The sequence below is a fragment of the Apteryx rowi genome, unplaced genomic scaffold, assembly GCF_003343035.1.
Source record: "Apteryx rowi isolate R43461 unplaced genomic scaffold, aptRow1 scaffold_557, whole genome shotgun sequence".
NCBI lineage: Eukaryota > Metazoa > Chordata > Aves > Apterygiformes > Apterygidae > Apteryx > Apteryx rowi.
Genome location: NW_020450824.1, coordinates 287388 through 306081, shown reverse-complemented (window position 1 = coordinate 306081; position 18694 = coordinate 287388). Strand labels below are relative to the sequence as shown.

General features: G+C 54.9%; 1 protein-coding gene across 1 annotated transcript; it reads right to left on the bottom strand.

Moving 5' to 3' along the window:
* Positions 1 to 587: 587 nt before the first annotated feature.
* On the bottom strand, positions 588 to 10533 carry FGF5 (fibroblast growth factor 5). Its single transcript, XM_026081625.1, has 3 exons — positions 10248 to 10533; positions 7811 to 7914; positions 588 to 935 (listed from the first exon to the last, which is right to left on the bottom strand). The coding sequence occupies exons 1-3, from the start codon at positions 10531 to 10533 to the stop codon at positions 588 to 590; spliced, it is 738 nt and encodes a 245-aa protein (XP_025937410.1).
* Between the last annotated feature and the right edge of the window lie 8161 nt (positions 10534 to 18694).

Sequence of the window (18694 nt, the reverse complement as noted above, 5' to 3'; positions counted from 1 at the left end):
GTTTTGTTGTTTTGTTCTGGAAGTGAGAAGTTCATTTGTAAGAGTAAGGAAACTCGATTTTTAAATCGATAGACCTGAATCTACCATGTTTGAGGTATGGTCAGAAGTAAAAAGTGCAAAGAAGAGGAGATGCAAGGAAAAAAAAAAATGCATGTAATATGTCAGCGCTGAACACATTTCTTGTATGAAAATGATTGTCACAAGTGTCATCAGCTAAAGTAAGGTAAGAAAATAAGTTGTCCGTAGAGGTACCTTTCTGCTTCTTTCAGCAACAAAATTAACCAAAAGTTCATAAAATATTTTCTCTACATCACAAGTCTATTCTTTGGAAAGCAAAAGTTAAATAGTTCCAGCCTGTGCTTCCAAAGGTACGGTACGGTTGCAACGCTGTGGAGAGTAACAACCAAAACAGAAACCCAGGAAAGCTATTTAAGGCAAAACCAAAAGCCTTCCCACGTCCTCCCGATCTGCAGCCAGGGCCTTCTGGGTGCAGGGCTCCAGGTCCTGCTCCTGACCATCACGCAGCGATTCAGCAGGGGCCCCGCTGAAGTCCCCGTTCCTGGGGGAGCAGCTCCCCTCCGCAGCGCCTACCCAAAGCGAAACTTGAGGCGGTATTTGACGGGTGCGGGATTTTTGCGCGGTGCRGTCGCTGGAGGTTTTGCTGGAGCGGGGGCCGGCAGTTTCTTCCTCTCAGGGACGGTGACGGTGAAGGCGAGCTCAGGCTGCTCGGCGCGCCAGAAGCGTGGGAGGAAGTGGGTCGAGACGTGCTGGGGCTTCACGCGGGGGCTGCAGCCCCGCTTGGCCTTGCCCCGCTTGTTGAGGGCCACATACCACTCCCTCCCCGACCGCTCGCTGCGGTGGGCCGCCGAGGCGTACGTGTTGTAGCTGTTCTCCTGAAACCGCTCCCTGAACTTGCAGTCCTCAGTGAACTTGGCCTAGGGAAGCAAATCCAGATAGAGAAGCTTACCAAAAAGTGAGTATTTTGCCAACCCCCTGCGTCTTTCCTCTGCTAAAGAGCTGGCCACCACTGCTTGCCTAGGTTTAAGGCTCCTAAAACAAATGGCCAAACAGTCCTCAGCAATGAGGGGTGCTCAGAAATTCCCTCCCAGGCCACTAGATGCCCCACATTTTGGAAAATCTGCCAGCCGAGATACCCTTAAAAGCCTAACTTCAGCACCCTTTTTGGGACTTCCTCAGAAAYACAGGCTGTGAGAGCCTATCCCTCACCAGCCTCAGGAACTGCAGCGTTCAGACGTGACTTCTCCTCCTGTCTTTCCTACTGAAAAGACATAGGAAAAGGCTCTTTATCTGCCAGGCAGCAGCCCCATTGGGGAATATTAGGTCCTACCCTTCATTCTATCTAAATTCCTACTGTCGCACATCTTGCTTTTGCACTGAATCATGGCTTAATAATCTGGAAAGGCAATTTGCATGCAGATTTTCATTGCTTCACTGAGCATAGTTTTGATTGTATTGGATTTTTTTTTTCCCTTAAATGAACTTGGGGCCTCTTATCCCTTGATAACCTTAAGAAATTACTTTCAGCCAGAGAGGGTTTCCTCTTATCAACAGGGCAGTTGCCTTTGCTTCTGGGCCTGGACCACTGCAGGGAAAGGCTCCCCCTGACATAACGGTGGGGGATAAGGCAGTTCTGAACCAGGCACAACCCCTTGAACCACCGTGAGGCCAAGGGCCACCGGCTGCTCTGGATCCACACACACGCCCACGTACACGCACGCCCTGCTGATTCCTGCATGGTGAGTAGTTCATGTCTTGCTCTATAAAACATCAGCTCCATTCACACAACATCACACCCATCAAAATAAGAACAGGTAACAACTCTAGAGCAACGCTACGACACTGCCAAGCTCCCTCTGAAATACAAAGTTCAGACGTCGCAGCGCCGGCTGGCAAAGGACCCAGCCTTGCTGAGACACTAAATGACACTAATATTCRGGAAGCCTTCAGCTCCCCACCCTCCTAGAACGTAAGTATATACTGAAGGCTCATTTCTGCTTGGTAGAAATGGGGTCACTTTCTAGAGACTGGCTTGGACATGGGTGTCAGCCATATGGACACCACAGGTGTCACCCTACGAGGCAAGATGGGACCCATCACCAGCTCCCGGCCAGGCCAAGCTGACATGGCCTGGCCAGCTTGGAAAGTCCCAGCTTGACTCTCGCTTGGCCTGAGAAAATAAAGCATTTCTTGTGCAGACCGATGAGGAACCAGGATTAGGGCCTGCCAGGTAAGCAGGAATAGAGAGGCAGGAGTTTTACTCTGGTCACACCTCAGGTAGAAAATACTATGTGTGTCTAGCAAATCCTGGCCCCAAACGAAAGCACAAAACACTAAGTATTCATAATGTCAGAGGAAAGGCTGAATATTGTGAAGAACATGTACTTATTGTTGTTAAGGGAAAAAAAAACAGCACATGCAGAAATACAAAAACAGAGCCATAAAACTCCAGAGATCCGTGGCACTGCGATACCTAGCTGCATTCTTCAGCAACTGCTCTGAAATACTTGGCCACATTTTTAATCTGATAAAGAAAATGTGAACTGGCGTCGCGTTATCTTCTACAATGATTTCTGGTGCATCAAASCCTGATTGCCAAGTAAAGCATTCAAACTATTGCTTTGAAAGGGATGCTGAGCTTTTTAGCTTAGAAACCCAAGGCAATGGAAAACAACAGAGGAAAACCCAAACAGTGTTTTATAACCAGTTAGAACATCCTTTTGGCTTAGTATCATTTTTAAACCCCTAATTTAACCAGAGAGGTCGAGTCCTACAACTCAAATGACAGTGTCCTTGACCAGCGGTACATTTTTTTCTCCTGTAACACTTAGAATTAAGTCTCCTTTTGCTCTTTGCTTGGAAGAAACGTGATCTTGACTGCGTGTTTTGGCTTTCCCAGCCTTTTATAAGCCAGCGTGACGTTTTGCCCACGCGTGACTATTCTCCATCTCAATATAAAGGTCTGCACCGATACCCTGGTTGCTCTCTGCGGCGCTAAAACCTGCAGTCGGGCTCAGACATGGGGCACAGGTCAGTCCCTGCATTGCCCAGCATTGCCTCTCTAAGGGGAAGCTTTAGGAATAGCTGACCCTCATGACTAACATTAAGCTCATGGTATGCTGACTTACCAAAATATTTGTCTGGGATATAATTTCCCTGGATTTCAAACGTAACCCTGCGGCTACGCTCTACAGGGGGGGAAATCCTTGCAGGTAGGGGATGCATGGAGGTGCTCTCCCCCAGCATGATGGACCCCCCGAGAGCGCTGCGGGGGGCTTTGCTCCATGCGCTGGGCACCTGCCACCGAGTTGTCTGCCCTCCGCCCTCCTGCTCATCACCTGCCCGACTGGGCTGGGAGCAGAGATTTAGCCGTACTGACAGCACCTTGTGCGAGGGCACTGAAGCAGGCCCTCTGCTTCCTGGGGGGATTTGGGTGAATGGCAAGAACAGGCCGTGTTTTGTTTGAGGACGTTAAGCTGCCTCCTCTGCTTTGGGAATCAAGGCTGACAGAGCCCTCAGACCCGATGCCGAAATGGGCTCAAATTGGCTTTGCAGGCAGCGTGGTGAATATGAGATGATGCTCATGGCCGGCTCCTATATATCCGGGTGCAGACAGGCAGCTCGCAGCTGCTGTGCTCCTCGGAAAGCTGAATCAAGGCTTTCAGTGTGGCCCCACACGGCTGGGGGAACGTAACCACACCCRGAGAGACAGCAGCGGGAAAGCTGCACAAAAACACGAACGCCACCTGGGTCAGGTTTCAGTGCTTCTAGGAAAAAATTAGCGCTTGAACTGTTCTTTGGGGAAAGACTCCCTACAAGTTAGGGGTGAAAGCCCAGGGGATTTGAGGAGGCCCCTGGCTGCACCTGGGCTACCATGAGAAAGATGAGGAGAGGGGAAGGAGGGCTAACCCCTGTGCCCCACTCTCAGCACAGGGACAGGCACGGCTGGATGCGAGGACAGGCGCCTCTGCATCAAGAGCTTCTCCTGTGCCAAGCCACGTGCAGCACATGCTGCTGCTGCTGCATTTTCCTGCAGGCCCAGCGACGAGAGGAGGCTACCTGAGAAACACACAGCTCTTATCATGGAAAAAAGTTCAGCCAGGATGAAAGGCTTTTGCCTCAGTTGTTCAGGCTGAGCATCAGTGCAAGTGTGGACAACAAGAACAAAGTGTCACCAGTTTTGGAAGATAACAGTTTCAGCTCCCCCTCTCAAAAAGAGCAAGGCAGGAAGACACCCCTTGGTGGGGAACTGTCACCTCCAGCATGTTACACGCTGGCCCCTGCCCCATGCATGCTGGCTCACGCCATGCACCCCCGCACTGCCACAGGGACCTGCAAACATGCCAACAGCCCCAATGCTGGAGCTGTAGGGTGGCAATGCTGGGGCTGCTGTGGCAAAAAGGACCAAGGAGGGATGGGGGTCTGCACCCTCATGGGACATCAGTGCCCGTGGGCACCCATGCAGCAGGGCGTCATGCTCATCCTCATGCCCCTTTATGGGGCACAGGGCTTTGGCAGAGCATCTGCACGATATGCCCAAACCCACCGAGGAAAGGCACAGTGGAAGCACTTCGGTGCCCACGTCCCAGCCCTGTGCAACGGCTACGAGACCACCATCTTCCTCTGTCAATGTCCACACGCGGGTCCGAGCCCCTTGTCTTGTCACCCATCTTCACCCAAGAGCATGAGCAAGGACAGCAACTCGGGCCCACCACGCTGCAGAGGGAAGGGACTTGGGCCCTTAGTAAATGTACCAGGGCTCTTGGGCTATGGTATGACCTGAATGAGCATCCATGAATGCCCTGACTCAAGACCAGCGAGGTCTCCATCAAAGAAGTAACAGCTACTTTGCCAAGAAGGTATTTTAGCCTTGCAGATACTTACAGAACCTTAAAGCTAGGAAGAGAAAAGATTGCAGGGAGAAAAACAAAATTTTTGACTTGTTTCCACTCTTAAGAGTTTGCAATCAGCTGGTTCATCATCACTTGAGCAGTTTTCCTGTCTCCAAGCTTTTCAACTAAACACTGGTAACATCTCAGTTGCAAGAGGCCACTGTTCTCAGTGGCTTCACACCCAGCCTAGCCACCACATGCTGGCTTGAGTTCAGGAGCCGCTCCGTAGAAAAGACAGACCCAGCCGTAAAGAGCAATCCTGAAGTCAATTAAATTTTAAAATTAAATTCAGCGGAGATTTGCCCGAGTGAGGACCAAGGCATTTGGTCTGCAATTATTAATTCAGCACACTTCTTAAGAAAGGAAAATTATCTTAGACCCCTGTAGACAAATACTGCTGCTTTCAGGTTCGCACTAGCCCCTCCTGAAATCAATGCCAACCAATTCTTGCCCATTTAATGATAATAATGTTCAAACATGTAACCGAGGATTTAAAAATGAGGAAGGAGCCATCTGTGCATGGAACTGATAATTGCTAGCAATATTATTTCTGAGTTCAGAGTCTAAAAATGAACCACTTGATAATTTAATTAAGTTGCCATCAAAAAGAACGAGGGCCAGCATAAAGCACTGAGCTCCGATAAAGCAGAGCCCAGAGAGGGGGCTGCGAAGGATCCCAAATAACTGCAGGAATTACTTTTATCTGCAGTCCAGCACAAAGTCGCTGCAGTGACTTCCATATCAAAGCGCGGTGGTGAGTGACAGGCGCAGGACTCGCTTTGTACTGTTTAAAACTCATTAGGCCATGAAATAACTTTATCCTGCCAAGCCAGGAAAGAACAACAGATGCTGGGTCTGCATTATCGGCATTATTGAGCCCGGCAATCTTTAGACATTTGGGTCAAGTTTCGACAAATTCGCCGCTTTCATCTGCGCGAGGAATCGTGTGTCCTAACCCCGCGGTCTGACCCGCCTAATCGATGCCCATTTATAACATGGGGCTTTGTTGGGCGACAATTAACCGTACCCTGACGAGGCCCTAATTTAATTTGGGCCTGTGCTGAGGCATAAATCAAGACTTAAACTTGAATAACGGCTCCATTGTATGGCATGGAGGAGGAGAGGCTCTGAAGGATACGAAGACTGCGCTCTTGCCAGGCTGCCCCAAGATTTATACGCAGGGGCTTTGCCCCCGCTTCATCCTCTCTTGCCATTGAAGCTGCGGCCAAGGAAAAACTACGATGGTAAGTGGAAATGGCTTTTTCCTCTTTGGAAGACTCTCTCGAGCAAAATCCCACGGCAAGTCCCCGTTTCGGGTGGGAAACGCCTCTGCTCCCTGGGGTTTAGCTGAGCAGCCCTGCTGCCCACAGACCTGGTGTGTCCAGCCCCTTGGGGAAGAAGGGTTAATTCAGCGTTACCGGTCGGTTGAAGAGGCTGGAGTCTGGGGACTCTCGCCAGCCCCCTAAAATTCCCCCGAGATGGGCGATGTGCAACTGCACAGCAGCCTAATGCAATACCGACAGCTCCAGCCATCACCCTTTTAGCACCTGTTGTGCACCTCATCCCCCTGGACACCCTCGCTCGGCGGGAAGCTTGCTCCTCTTTCGGCCTTCTCTCTCTCTTTTTTCTTTTTTTTCTTCTTCTCCTTCTATTTTATCTGCTCCTCTACTCTCTGCCTGTGCCTTGCCAACTTGCTATCCCTTCTCCTTCCCTCTTTGCCGTCTTTGCCTCCTTGCAGCCATCTCTACTTTCCTCCAGACTATCTTCCCGCTGCTGTTTTGTTTGCTAAAATAAGCAATAATATGCTCATCCTTTAAGCRTCATTAGGTTTCAGGAGAAACACTCCAATAAGAATCAAGGAAGGGAGAGGCAAGTTCATAAATCTCAGTTTCAGGCAATTTGTGGACTCAGGCAGTGGAAGTACCAGGAATAGTCACTTCACAACAGTGAAGCTTATTTCACAGCCACGGGGGTAGGAACTCGCTTTTTCTTAGCGGCAAAGCCTCCACACTGCCAGCCCTGAATTAACGCCCTGGGAACCAATTTGGATGACAGGTCACACAAGAGACTGCATTAAAAATGTCCTCCTTAGGATGTTGCATTTATATACTTAGAGAGAATGATTTCTATGTAAGCATGGCAATTATTTTAATCTATGTTTACATTATCTCCAAGATTAACAGAAAAAAAAATGAGGAAGCAGTACCTTTGGTTTGAAAAAGGACATGAAATAAACTCCCAGGATTCACTTGATATTAAAAAAATAAATAAATCTGCCATAAAACTAAAACAGAAGGAAAGAAACATGCAGAAACGAGCGTTACTGTGATTTTTCCAAGCTACTACCAAAGCTTCCACATACCACACCAAGGCATCTGCTACAAAGCGTTAACCCAACCGCGCTCCTGCGCATGCCATGGGCAGGGAGGACTGGGGGCTCCCCGAGGGCCTCGCGGGCCCCTCCCCTGCTCCCGCAGGGCCGAGGTGGGGGGATTTTCCTGGCGTTGAGAGGATTTGGGGGTTTGCTCCGGGTGCCGATGAGCTCCCCGGGCCACGCGGGACGCTCAGAGGAGGCGTTCGCCTGGGACTGCCTGCRTGGCGTTTTCTAAAACTAAAACGAATAAAGAACGAGTCCTTTGGATGCAAATATCTCACTGCAAAACCACACGCGAGCTGTGCAAATGCAATAACTAGGGAGCTAGAGCAGGGTTTTCGGATCCACCTGCCACCTCGCTGCAGTGCCCGGGGGCCTCGCGCTTCCAAGCCCGGAGCATTTCCCGGCCACCTTGGCGGCCGGAGGTGCTCAGGGCCTCTTGCATCACCTGAGCTACCGGGGGCATGGGGAGTTGTCACAACGCCTTTAATAAACAAGACATACTGAGAATTGGGGTTTTACTTACACTTGCATGGAGTTTTCCTTTTTTTGACATCGCTAAAAATTTGTTGCTGAAAACTCCTCGTATTCCTACAATCCCCTGAGACACAGCAAATATTTCCAAAATACCTAGGATGACAGAAATCCCAAAATAAATCACAGTTCTTTTCAGTGTGACAAAGAAAAAAAAAACAAAACAAAAACCAAAAAACCAACTCGTATGTTTGCATTTCTGCTCCAAAAGCCCKGCTTCTTGGCTCCCTCGGTCCGCGTGACAACGGTGATCATTGGCCAAGCTGTAAAGGAGCTGCCTTTTCGGAGACCAGTTTGGATCCAGCTGCAGTAAAGCACCTGCCGAGCTGGGGAAACAGCTCGGTTTGGACCAGCTCGGCTCTGACCTCCCRGCCCTCCCACCGGCACAGAGTCCGTCTCCGAAATTTGGGCAGGGGGCAAGGGAGGGGGGTGAAGAAGTCAAGCAAAAATAGCGCGCCTGGTACCTAGAGCCTCTCTACCGAAGCAGGCCATGGCCTTCCTCCTCCCGTACGCATGGTACTGCCGAAATGAAGGTGTCGCACGCAATTCTGGGCTAAAAACCAGCACTACTGTTTTCCTGGGTGTTTAGGCAAGCCACCTCCCAGTATTTTCCACGGCGCGGAGCCTCGCTGAGTGAGAAGCCGACGCAAGCGCCAGCCAAGCGGCTTGTCGTGCCACGAGCAAACGTGAAGCCACGATCCAGTCCCCAAGGGCCGAGGGAGGATCAGATCGCCGCTTCCCATGTTTATTTTAAGGGGGGAAGGAAGCCCCCGGAGGCAGGCGGAACGCGTGCCTTCCCAGAAGGGTGCTCCGGCTTCCTTCCCCAGCCCCCGGAGGCGACGGCTGGGATGCCCCAGGGCTGCCTCACCCGGGCTGCCCCGCTCCGGGCTGCGTGACACAGCGCAGAGGCCGTCCGCCTGTGACTTGCCCCACTCAGCTTGCAAGGAGAAAAAACATCTCAGATTAAAGAGGAACAAGCTGCAAATAATCCAGGTCCTCATGTGGCAGCTGCAGCATCCAAGGCAGCAGGGAAGCTCCTGCGGAGGAGCGCGGGGCCCACACATGGATCTAACGCTTCCCTGGCACCACTACCACGAAGGCTGCACAAAATCACGGCCGGGGCCGAGGCGCTGAAGGGAAGCCCATCCTGTCCGCTGTGCGTGGGCTCGCGCACCCGGTACCCGGCCGTAATGCTCACCCTCAGCGCCGGCTGAGCACGGGTGCCGCTGCCTCATTTTCTCCTCCATCTCCTTCCCCAGCCTCCAAAACCCTCCCTGCTCAGAGGCACGTTAGAGACTGTGCACGTTACACATCACGCCAGTACTTAAAATCATTGAGGGGACTCGGAGGCGTCATCGGTCCTGGCCACCTCCACCTCCAGCCTTGCTGCTGCGAGCGGACCGACCGGCAGGCGCCCGCGCAGGGTTTCCCAGCYCGGCTGGCCACGGCGAACTCCGCTCTCCACCCCAGCCACCCCCCTGCCACGGGGACGTGCCGGGCACAGGCAGCCAGCAAGGCAACCAGCTCCGCGACATCAACGCCCAAATTCTTTACAAGGGGCCAGATTTTGTTGTTGCTCCTGGAGCGCAGCCACCAGGCAAAACCGGGAGCGCTCCTGGGGTCACGTCAGGACCGGGCCCCGGGCTCTCCAAGCCACCTTCTAGCCCTTCTCGTTCCCTCTCACGGAAAGCCACAGCAGCTCCAACTGCAAGGATAAGCAAGGAGCTACCTCAGCTTTTTCCTCCCTGGGGAATATCAGCCTGGGTGCTATTTTTAAAACCAGCAGATCCTATTGCTTTGCTCGAGCGATGAGAATGCAAAGGAACGAATGGAAAAGTTAAATGGAGATATGACGGGGAAAAAAAGAGAAGGGAGTCAAAGGCAGAGCCCAGGTCAGCATCCTCCCACCCCACACACCGGCAGGATGCCGTGGGTGAAGCGCAAAGCCTTGGTTTGCCCGTTGGTATCGATCAGCACCGATTCGCTTTCCGAAGGTGGGCAAACGCTGGAGGGCGAGACCTCCAAAACTGCCAACTCCCTCCCCATGGCTCAGAGGGGAAAACACTGAAGAGCCTTAGCGGACCGGACCCTCCTGGGTTGGTTTTTGCCACTGTGCAGCCCTGCGGCGAGGGGGTGTCAGGCACCAGCCCCTGAGCTCCCCCCACGCCCCCAGCCTGCCGGGCACCTTCCCCAGGGGCTGCTCAGCCCAAGCTATTCCCCCGCGAGCGGCGGCACGGAGCGAGGCCTCCCTGACCCGGCTTTTACCGGCTCCGCTCCCRGAGACCCCAGGACGGGGCCGCACCGTGCCGGCTTGGGGGGCAGAGAGCCGCCGGCGAGGGGGGGCAGCGGGACACGGCCCCCCCCAGCAGCGCAGGGGCCGTAACGCGGCCGGCAGCGGGGCCCCCCCCACGCGTGGGAAAGGCACTTACTGAGCGGGCCGGCGTGGTGGGCGCCGTCCACGCGGCCGTCGGGGTGCAGCTGGAGGTGGAAGCCGATGCCCACCCGGCAGTAGAGGCGGCCCCGGCGGCGCCCCGGGCGGCTCCGCGGGAAGCGGCTCGGCCCCGCCGCCGCCGCCGCCGCCGCCGAGGAGGAGGAGGAGGAGGAGGAGGAAGGCGCGGGGGCGGCGCGGCCCGCCGGCGCCCCGCCGGGCACCTGCTCCCGCCTGGCGCGGGCGAGGAGGGCGAGGAAGAGGAGGCCGAGGAAGGACAGGCTCATGCTGCCAGCGGGAGGGCGCCGCGCCGCATCTTGCTCCGCGGCCGGCAGCGTTACACCGGGGGATGGGGAGGGAAAAGCGGGGAGGGGGACACACACACACACACACACACACGCACGCCCCTCCCCGCGCCGCCACCGGGATATTTATAACGGGGCCGGGCCGCGGGGGGCGCGCACCTGCGCAGCGCCGAGCCCCCCGGCGCCCACGGGCCCCGCGGGGCAGAAACCCCCGCGCCGGGGTCGCGGCCCCCCCGGCTGCCCAAACCCCGGGRCCTCCCTCGCCCCTCACCCCGGGAGCGGGGGCCGCGCTTGGGCTTCCCCGGGGGGGAGCGGCCTTCGGGGGGCTGCGGCGCCGCGCGCCAGCGCAGCGCGGGGGGCTGCCGCGAGGATTGGGTTGCACGGCCCCCGGCCGCAGATGACAGCCGGCAGCTGCGCGCCCGCCCGGCCTCCTCCCCGCCGCCGCTCGCCCACCTCCCCGCAGCACTTTCGGGGGGCCCAAGGCAGCGCCCCGAGCCGGGAAACGCCTTCGCTCCCGCGCCGAGGCGGCGACTGCCACAGAGAGCTCCCCTCAGCGCAAAGCCACCCGTCAGGGAGCCCATCTGTCACCCCGGGACGGCACCAAGCACCTTCTTGCCGCTTCTCCCCCCGCGTCTGCCGAAACCGCCGGAGGAAACCCAGCGCCTGAGCCCCCGCCAGCTCCCCAGCCCAGCCTGCATGCAAAAGCTTGTATTGCGCCTCCGCGCCCTGCCCACGGCCTGACTGCTGAATTCGCAGGCCTTGTTACTCCCCCAAACCTAGGAGGTCCCCCCCCACCATGACACACACACACACACACACACACGCAACTCAGCGCAAGCCCAGCTGGGCTGGGAAAACTCCCCGTGCCTTTGAGCCGGGGCGGCAGCAGCAGCCCTTCGCGCACCGGGCGCTGCGCGGGATGGCTGGGGAGGGCGGCACGCGGCGCCCGGATTAACCGCGGCAGGAAGGGCACCCAGCCGGACGGCGACCTTGCCCTTCACAGGCGGCCGGAGGTCACGCGCGCAAGGAGCGGCAGGCGCTTAAGCAGCCGCATCCCGCGTGATCGGCACTTGGCATGTTGGGGTGTGAATCAAAATGATCTCGCAATAACATCGCTGCAGTTTCCAAGTATTTATGAGAGCATGTATCTATCTATATATATACACACTCTCCATATATATGCATAGGTATATGCACAGCTGTGTTTGTAAATATATATAGAGCTCTATATATAGATATATAGATATAAATAGATGTACCTGAAGGAGGATCTAGGCACTCAAATTTTGTTTACTTCTTCCAGCCACGCTAGTCAGCCTAACGAAACACATGATTTCCGCTTCCCAGCCTCCTCATGCTTATTGAGCTACACACACACACGGAATCTCAGCCTAGGTCTATAAGCAAGGCAAGTATCCAATAGGTCAGGGACATTTTCCATGCTAGCCGCACTGGGCCCTGGATCCCGTCACCGCCTGCTCAGCGTGGCCCCGGCGGGACGGCCCACAAGCAACAGCCCGGCCCAGTCTTTTGGGGAGTAATTTCCCTTTTGAACCTTTCTCTGAAAGGCTCTGGAGGCCCAGAAAAGCCGCTTTTATCCTGTGGGAGGCATTCGGCAGCRCGCCCAGCCAACGCGCCCGCGCTGAGATGATCGAGCCGCAGCCGGCTGGCAGCACCGCGGGCCCTGCGCCTTGAAAAATTAGCCRAAATGTTTACACGGCTGCAGGTGGGGATTAGCAGCCCTTTCCTACGGCAGCCGCCTTCTCTCTGGGGAAACCCGGCGGCAGCCAAGTATTTTAAGGGCTCGGCCGCTACAAACTCCACGTTTGCCTATTATGGGAAACTCAACGCGGCTACTTTAAGCCATCACAAAACATCACGCAAGTTATGGAAGCGAGCCGTCGCAGATGGAAGAGCCCAGAGGGGCTCCTTGAAGCAGTTAAACGCTACCTTGAGATGGCCGTCGCAACAGGACGCTGCCTCAGCCACGCGGGAGCAYGAAAGCCTGCCGAAGGATTACCGGGAGCCAGGTAGCCCAGACGCAGCCCGCGCTTCGGCACCTCGCAAGCCGATTCCTGCAACACACCTTGCCGCGGCCTTGCGTCCGCATGCCCCGGTTCGATGGGACGGAGCTGATGCTGGAGGGAAAGCCGGAGCCCAGCAGTGCGCCTGCCAGCGGGGTACTGCCGCGGCCTCCTGCCGCGTAATGCCGAGCGGCTGGTTTTGCTAAAATGCAATTTGCCTATAATTAAGTGCAAGCACGGTGGGTGTAGTCTGTATTAGCTGCAGACTGAACGCTTGCTATTAATAGCCATAAAAAAATAAATTGCTGTCACATCGCAAAAACGCGTGAAGTCACTTGAAATCCCATGGCAAGCCACGCGCTTCCCAACGTCCGGCTTCACAGAGCAGAAGAGCAGATTTTAATCCAGCCGCTGCCACCGGTGCGACACCGCGGAAACGCTCCCAGGTACCAATCGGCCAACCCCCCCCCCGAGCCCCACGCTCCCCCCGGTTTGAAAGCAGGYGCCCCGACGCCCCTCGGCCTCTAGGGCGGCGAGGAAGCCCACCGCACTCAAAAAGCTTGACTTTTCACCGTGTTCAAGGTTTTGTGCAGATTGTAGCCATCCCCCGGTGTCACAGTGCAGCCCACCCTGCTGGCCATACACGTTGTGCATCTAAATCACTCAAACAACGTATATCGTCCCTGTGCAGCATTGCATATATTTATCTTAGCTATGAAATTCTGATGAAGTAACCTCTCAGGTGGTCTTTTCGACATAGAGATAGCACCAGGTCATTTTAATTTGGGTCTGTTAGTCAATACAATATCTTTAACTTCAAATTTTCCAAGTGCTGATGCAGTGCAAGACAGTAAAAAAGAACAGGGCTTAAATTATATATATATATATATGCCAACTTCCTTGACTGATGCAGTTTAACTCTCTTTGGCAGCAGCAGTAGTTACACTCGTACCAACAGCTTCCACAACCTAACGCTGATGTTACGTTGCCCGAATCATTCAGGGCTTGGTTACAGAGCAACCTTCAGCAAACYGGGAGGATAACGTGGCTTTCAAGTTAAAAATTTTCTAGGTGAAGATGAGGAGGGCTCTTGCAAACTCGCATCAGCTCTCCTGCGCAACACAGAGCGGGGCTCTGCCACGGCAGGAGCGCTTCCCCTCCGGGCAAGCAAGCCCGCTGCTATTTTCATTGTCCTTTTAAAAAATATATATATATATATAAGTATATATATATATAAGTATATATATATATATATATATATGGCATAAATGTGACAAGACATAAAACACTCCAGCGAGGCGCTGCTCGGAAAGCTTTTGTTCCAAGCTGTAGACCTCGCTTTGCTCGAGCCGCCGCGCACGCTGCTCCGCTTCTGTTTATAGAAAAAAGCAACTGGTTCCCAGCGCGCCGGACGTTTATGGGTATGATGGGCCTCAAGTCAAACAGCGCCAGGCCGCAGCCGCGCTGTAACAGATGGCCTTGCCRAGGAAGCACACCCTGCCTTTCGTGGTACTCGTTTTTAATGCACACCRAGGTTTATTTTACCGTATTAGCAAAGTAACAGCATGCTTGAGAGCGTATTTATGCCACTCAAAAACGCTGAGGGTGCAGAGGAAAAAACACCTCGCCGCTCATGCACGCGCGCAGAGCGCCCTGGCGTTTCATATTCGGGAGTCAGGGCAGGTTCGTCAGCGCCGAGCATTTCGGGTACCACCYCCCCTGCTCCCGCCCGGCGCATCCTTTGGGGGCTGCTCAGGCTATTCGCAGCCCGGCACCACAGGGGTGATTTCTGCAGGGGGAAGCAGAGCAGAGATGCACAGTGGGGGGAAAAAAAGAAAAAAATACTGGAGAAAAATAAGAAAATAAATACATCACTGAAATGGCACTTCTCTTAAAAGAAGATACATCTGCTTTCTGAAGTTTCCCCCTTGAGTTTGCTTTTTCTTTTTTTTCTTTTTTCTTTTCTTTTTTTTTTTTTAACCCACTGTCAGTACCTTACGGACAGGGCAAGGTTTTTTGCAAAACAAACCTGTGCAGTAGTAGGTGGATTTGTTTGCAAAGTAGAGCGCAAATACTGTAGAGCTCATATTTTGTCTTCAAAAAACAGAAAAAAAATCAGTACATACAGTCCTTTCCTGGATATACACAGCAGACTATATCATTTTTTAAAAGTGGATATTACAACGATAATATAGCGAAACCTTAATAGCCGATTTTAAAATTTTAACAGCCTGACTAATTAAAAGTTAAGCAGCAATATATGTCTTACAAGCCGTGGTTGAGGCTACCTCTGAGCAGCTGAAGCGGATGTGTCAGTGGTGAGAAAGCCCACGCGCATGCCCAGGCTCTCCTACGCCGCCCAAGCGGACAGCTTAGCGTCGTCAGGCTTTGCATAAAACCCAGCAGAGACACTTATTTTAGGAAACATTCCCGGCCTTTGCTGCCACGTGCAGGGGGCACGTCTAGCGTTCGCAGCAAGCCGAGGGGCCACCCTCAAGCGCCCATCCGGATAACGCACCGGGGTTCATACGGCGGCCTCAGCTCTCRCCCACGACGGTGCAAAGTGCAGCTCCCGGGATGTAATAGTTTCCCCCGGCCAAGCCCTAAACCTCGGCAGTCAGAGGGAAACCCTTGCTCACACCGCCAGGATAATACTCCAACCTACCTGACAAGCCCAGGTGCCTGCTCCTGCCGTCAGACGCGGTGCTCGTCCAGGCGGCACGGGGAGGGTTTAAGGTGCACCGTCCATCCCTTCTGACCCCCACATCAGATTTTACAAATCGACGTGGCAAGTCTAACACCTTGGATTACACTTGGCGACCACAAGCCCCGCGCTTCCTCAGTGCTTATGCATGAGACGGGTTTGAGCTTTGTACGAAAGCAGTGCCTTGGGCTGGACTAGTCTTCTGTGACCATATTTTATTGGGGCAGACTGTACGGGCTGATACACCCCAGCCTGGACACGTGAGCAAAGTGCTGGGGTTTAGCAGCCTGCCTGGAAAAAATGCCCCAAATCAGGGGGCTGCGGAGTGGCTCCTGGCACCTCTGCAGCAGGGTCTGCAGTAGGGGAAAGTGTCCAAGGCCACCGCTGAAGCGGAGACCGTTAGCGTGCAATCAAAGGCTTTCGAGTATTAGCGCATGATTTGAGAAGCGACGTAGCCGCATAGGTGCCCAAACCCCATCCGAGGATTTTGCCCCTGCTGGTACTCACCGCGGGGCCGCGGCCGAGCACGCAGGGCCGAGGCAGCTGCAGGCAGCCGCGGCAGCTCCTTGCCGACACTTGTTGGCTGCAGTTTTGCCAGCAGGGCCGGCCGCCATGCCGCAGACAGTGGGCGCAGCTAGGAGACAAAACCAGAGCAGTCGCACAAAGCCAGAGCAAACACCTATTTTCACTCAGGTGTATCATTCCCTGCAAGAGGGGCAAATCCCGAGCAGGCGGCCGGTGCCCGGGCAGCAGCGCCAGGCCCCCCCCCCCAGCAGCCCCTGGTGCAGAAGGGAGCCTGCGCCGGTCAGCAAACGAAGCACCGTTTTAAGCCTCCTTCCAGTGCCGGCCCTATCAAGGAAGGGTGCCGCGGGCGCGGGCGGCCGCCCGGGAGCCAGGGCGGGAGCGGGCCGCGTCCCGCTAGATGGCAGTGCGCGGTTTGCCGTGCCCGGCGCCCGCCGCTGCCGCGGGAGCCTCCGCGCTCGGCGGCCGGGCAAATCTGCCGTGTGTCACCCGCCTTTTGGGCGGGACCTAACCCCTGCGCTCCCACGGACGCTTTCGTCCGGACAAGGAAAAAAACCCGTCGCACAGCCCCGGTGWTACCGGGATGCTACGGGAAAATCTTGCCTTCAGCAGGCAGCACCGCAAAAGAAGGAGGTATTGGCTCCTGTGGTCAAGAAATAACCCCCCCGCTGCTGCATTAAATGGGGACACCTGGGGAGGAATTAGGGCCCCAGTCCTGCAATCGATGGCCGTTAAGTAGGCCTATGTGTGTTCCTCATCTCAATGACCTTCGTTTAGAGTTTCTAGGATTTGTAATTTTGTCACGTGCCTCAACGTTTGGGGTTTATTCCTATGGTCCCAGAGTCTGCAGCAGGGAGAATTTCAGCTTTCAAGGAAATGTCAACTGATAGGCCCCGTAGCAGCAGAGAAAAGTTGGGGGAAGGTGATTTAAGCACATCCTAAAAGTGAATTAAAAAAAAAAAAAAAGAGTGAGCAGAATGGAAAATACACTATACGGAAAAAAAAAAAAAAACCCTCAAGACTGTGAAGCCAGGTTCCTAATGGGGACCCAGCTCGTGAGCTTTCGAAGTGTGGGATAGCCAATGCTGATTATTAGTCTAAGCTCTCCTCAGAGAGAGACACAGAGGCCCAAAGTATTATGAGTTTTAAAGCCTGCAACACCTGAAGCTCCCAACAGCTTCTCCCAGGGCAGTCAAAGCTGTGCAGCAGGTCCAGGTACTTCCTGGCAAGCTCCAAAGTTCACGGTAGCAGACATTTGTGGTCCCACAGCCCCGTTCCCACAAAAGCCTGAGTACCCCTGAGCGCTGCCTGGGGTGTTTGACCTGCTGCCRACTGCCCGTGCCGCAAGCAGACCTGCCCCTGCAACACCCAGCCCTTGCAGAATTACAGCTACGCACATGCAGAAATGGGTTTTAAGCATGTAACCAAGCTACTGCTTGGGGCTGTGCTTTTCATTGAGTGTATCATCATTCAAACACCCCAAAATACACGGGTTTAACAGGAAATGTGCTGGCTGGGAGATAGGGAGCGGGTTTCCCACGGTGCCCGCAGGCTGAGGCTCTCCCCCCATGCTCGGGCAGGATCCCACGTCCAGCTTGCGTGACCCAGCTCGGCAGCAGGGTGGCCTCACCTTGCCCCAGAGCCAGGGACGGCCTGACCCCTCCAGACCCCTTCCCCGAGCTTTCTTCCATTGGGAAAACAGACGGATGTGGAGGGGGCAGTTAATCCAGGCTGGCATCCTCTGCCCCTGCTGGCCCCACACCTCTCCTGCCTGGCTGCCTCCCCTGCACAGGGCCTGCCGGCAGCGGCCAGGGCCGGCACGGGAGACCTTTGGTGCCCTGCCCTGGGAAGCCCTAAGCTCTCCTTTCCATCCCTACGGAGGCACCGTTGTCCCATCTGGCCCCTCTAACGCCCCTGGGGGAGAGGAGACTCCCAAGCCGGCAGTACCGGGCCTTGGGCATCCCTCCGCCCGGCACGTACCCCCCCAGGAGGGGCTGCCGTGGGGCAGGCGTCTGGGGCCCACTCCGGTCCTCAGAGGCTCTGCCGCTCGGTCCTACGGCTGAACGTCCCGAGGGGGGAGCTCAAACTCTGTTTCTCGCCATCCCTTGGAGAGACTCGCCCCAGGGAGAGGGAGCCCTGAGCCTGCTGCCTGCGCCCAGTGCCGGGCGAGGGGCAGGATCTCCGGCCCCACGCCGCAAGCGCCACAGTCCCACGCAGGGCACCTGCTCGGRGCAAAACGTTGTGGGATCGGGCTCCTGCCACCCTGCGAGCCGGGGGCAGCGGAGCGGGGCGCAGAGCTCCAGCACGGACCCGGGGGGGCCGGGAAAGGCTCTTGGCGGTGGCAGGGTGGGCAGGCAGCGCTGGGGCAGTGTGGAGCAGGGGTGGGGGGTGTGCAGGACGGCGGGGGGAAAGGCCTGAGAGTGGCTGGGGGGCGGGAGGGAGGGGAAAGGGAAAAGGGAAAGAAGGGGAAGGGGGAAGAAGGGAAGGGGAGGGGAAGGAAAGGAAGAGGGAGAGAGGGATGAAAGAAGGAAGGAGAAAGGTGAAGTGAAGCAAAGCGAAGAGAGGAGAAAATGAGAAAAAAGTGAAAGAAAAAAGAAGGAGACAGGAAGGAGGAAGGAGAAAGGAGAAGGAGAAATGATAAAAAGAGAAAGGAGTGAAAGAAAGAAAAGGAAGAATGAGACAGGAAAGAAGGAAGGAGAAAGAGAGGAGAAAAAAGAGAAAGTGAAAAAAAGTCAGGAAGAAAGGAAGGAAGGAGAAGGGAGAAAGGATAAAAGGAAGAGAAATGATGAAAGGAAGGATGAAAGAGGATGAAAGGATGGACAGAGACAGACGGAAGGAAGGAAGGAAGGACGAAAGTGAGAAAGGACGAGAGGAAGGAAGAAAAAAAGGAGGA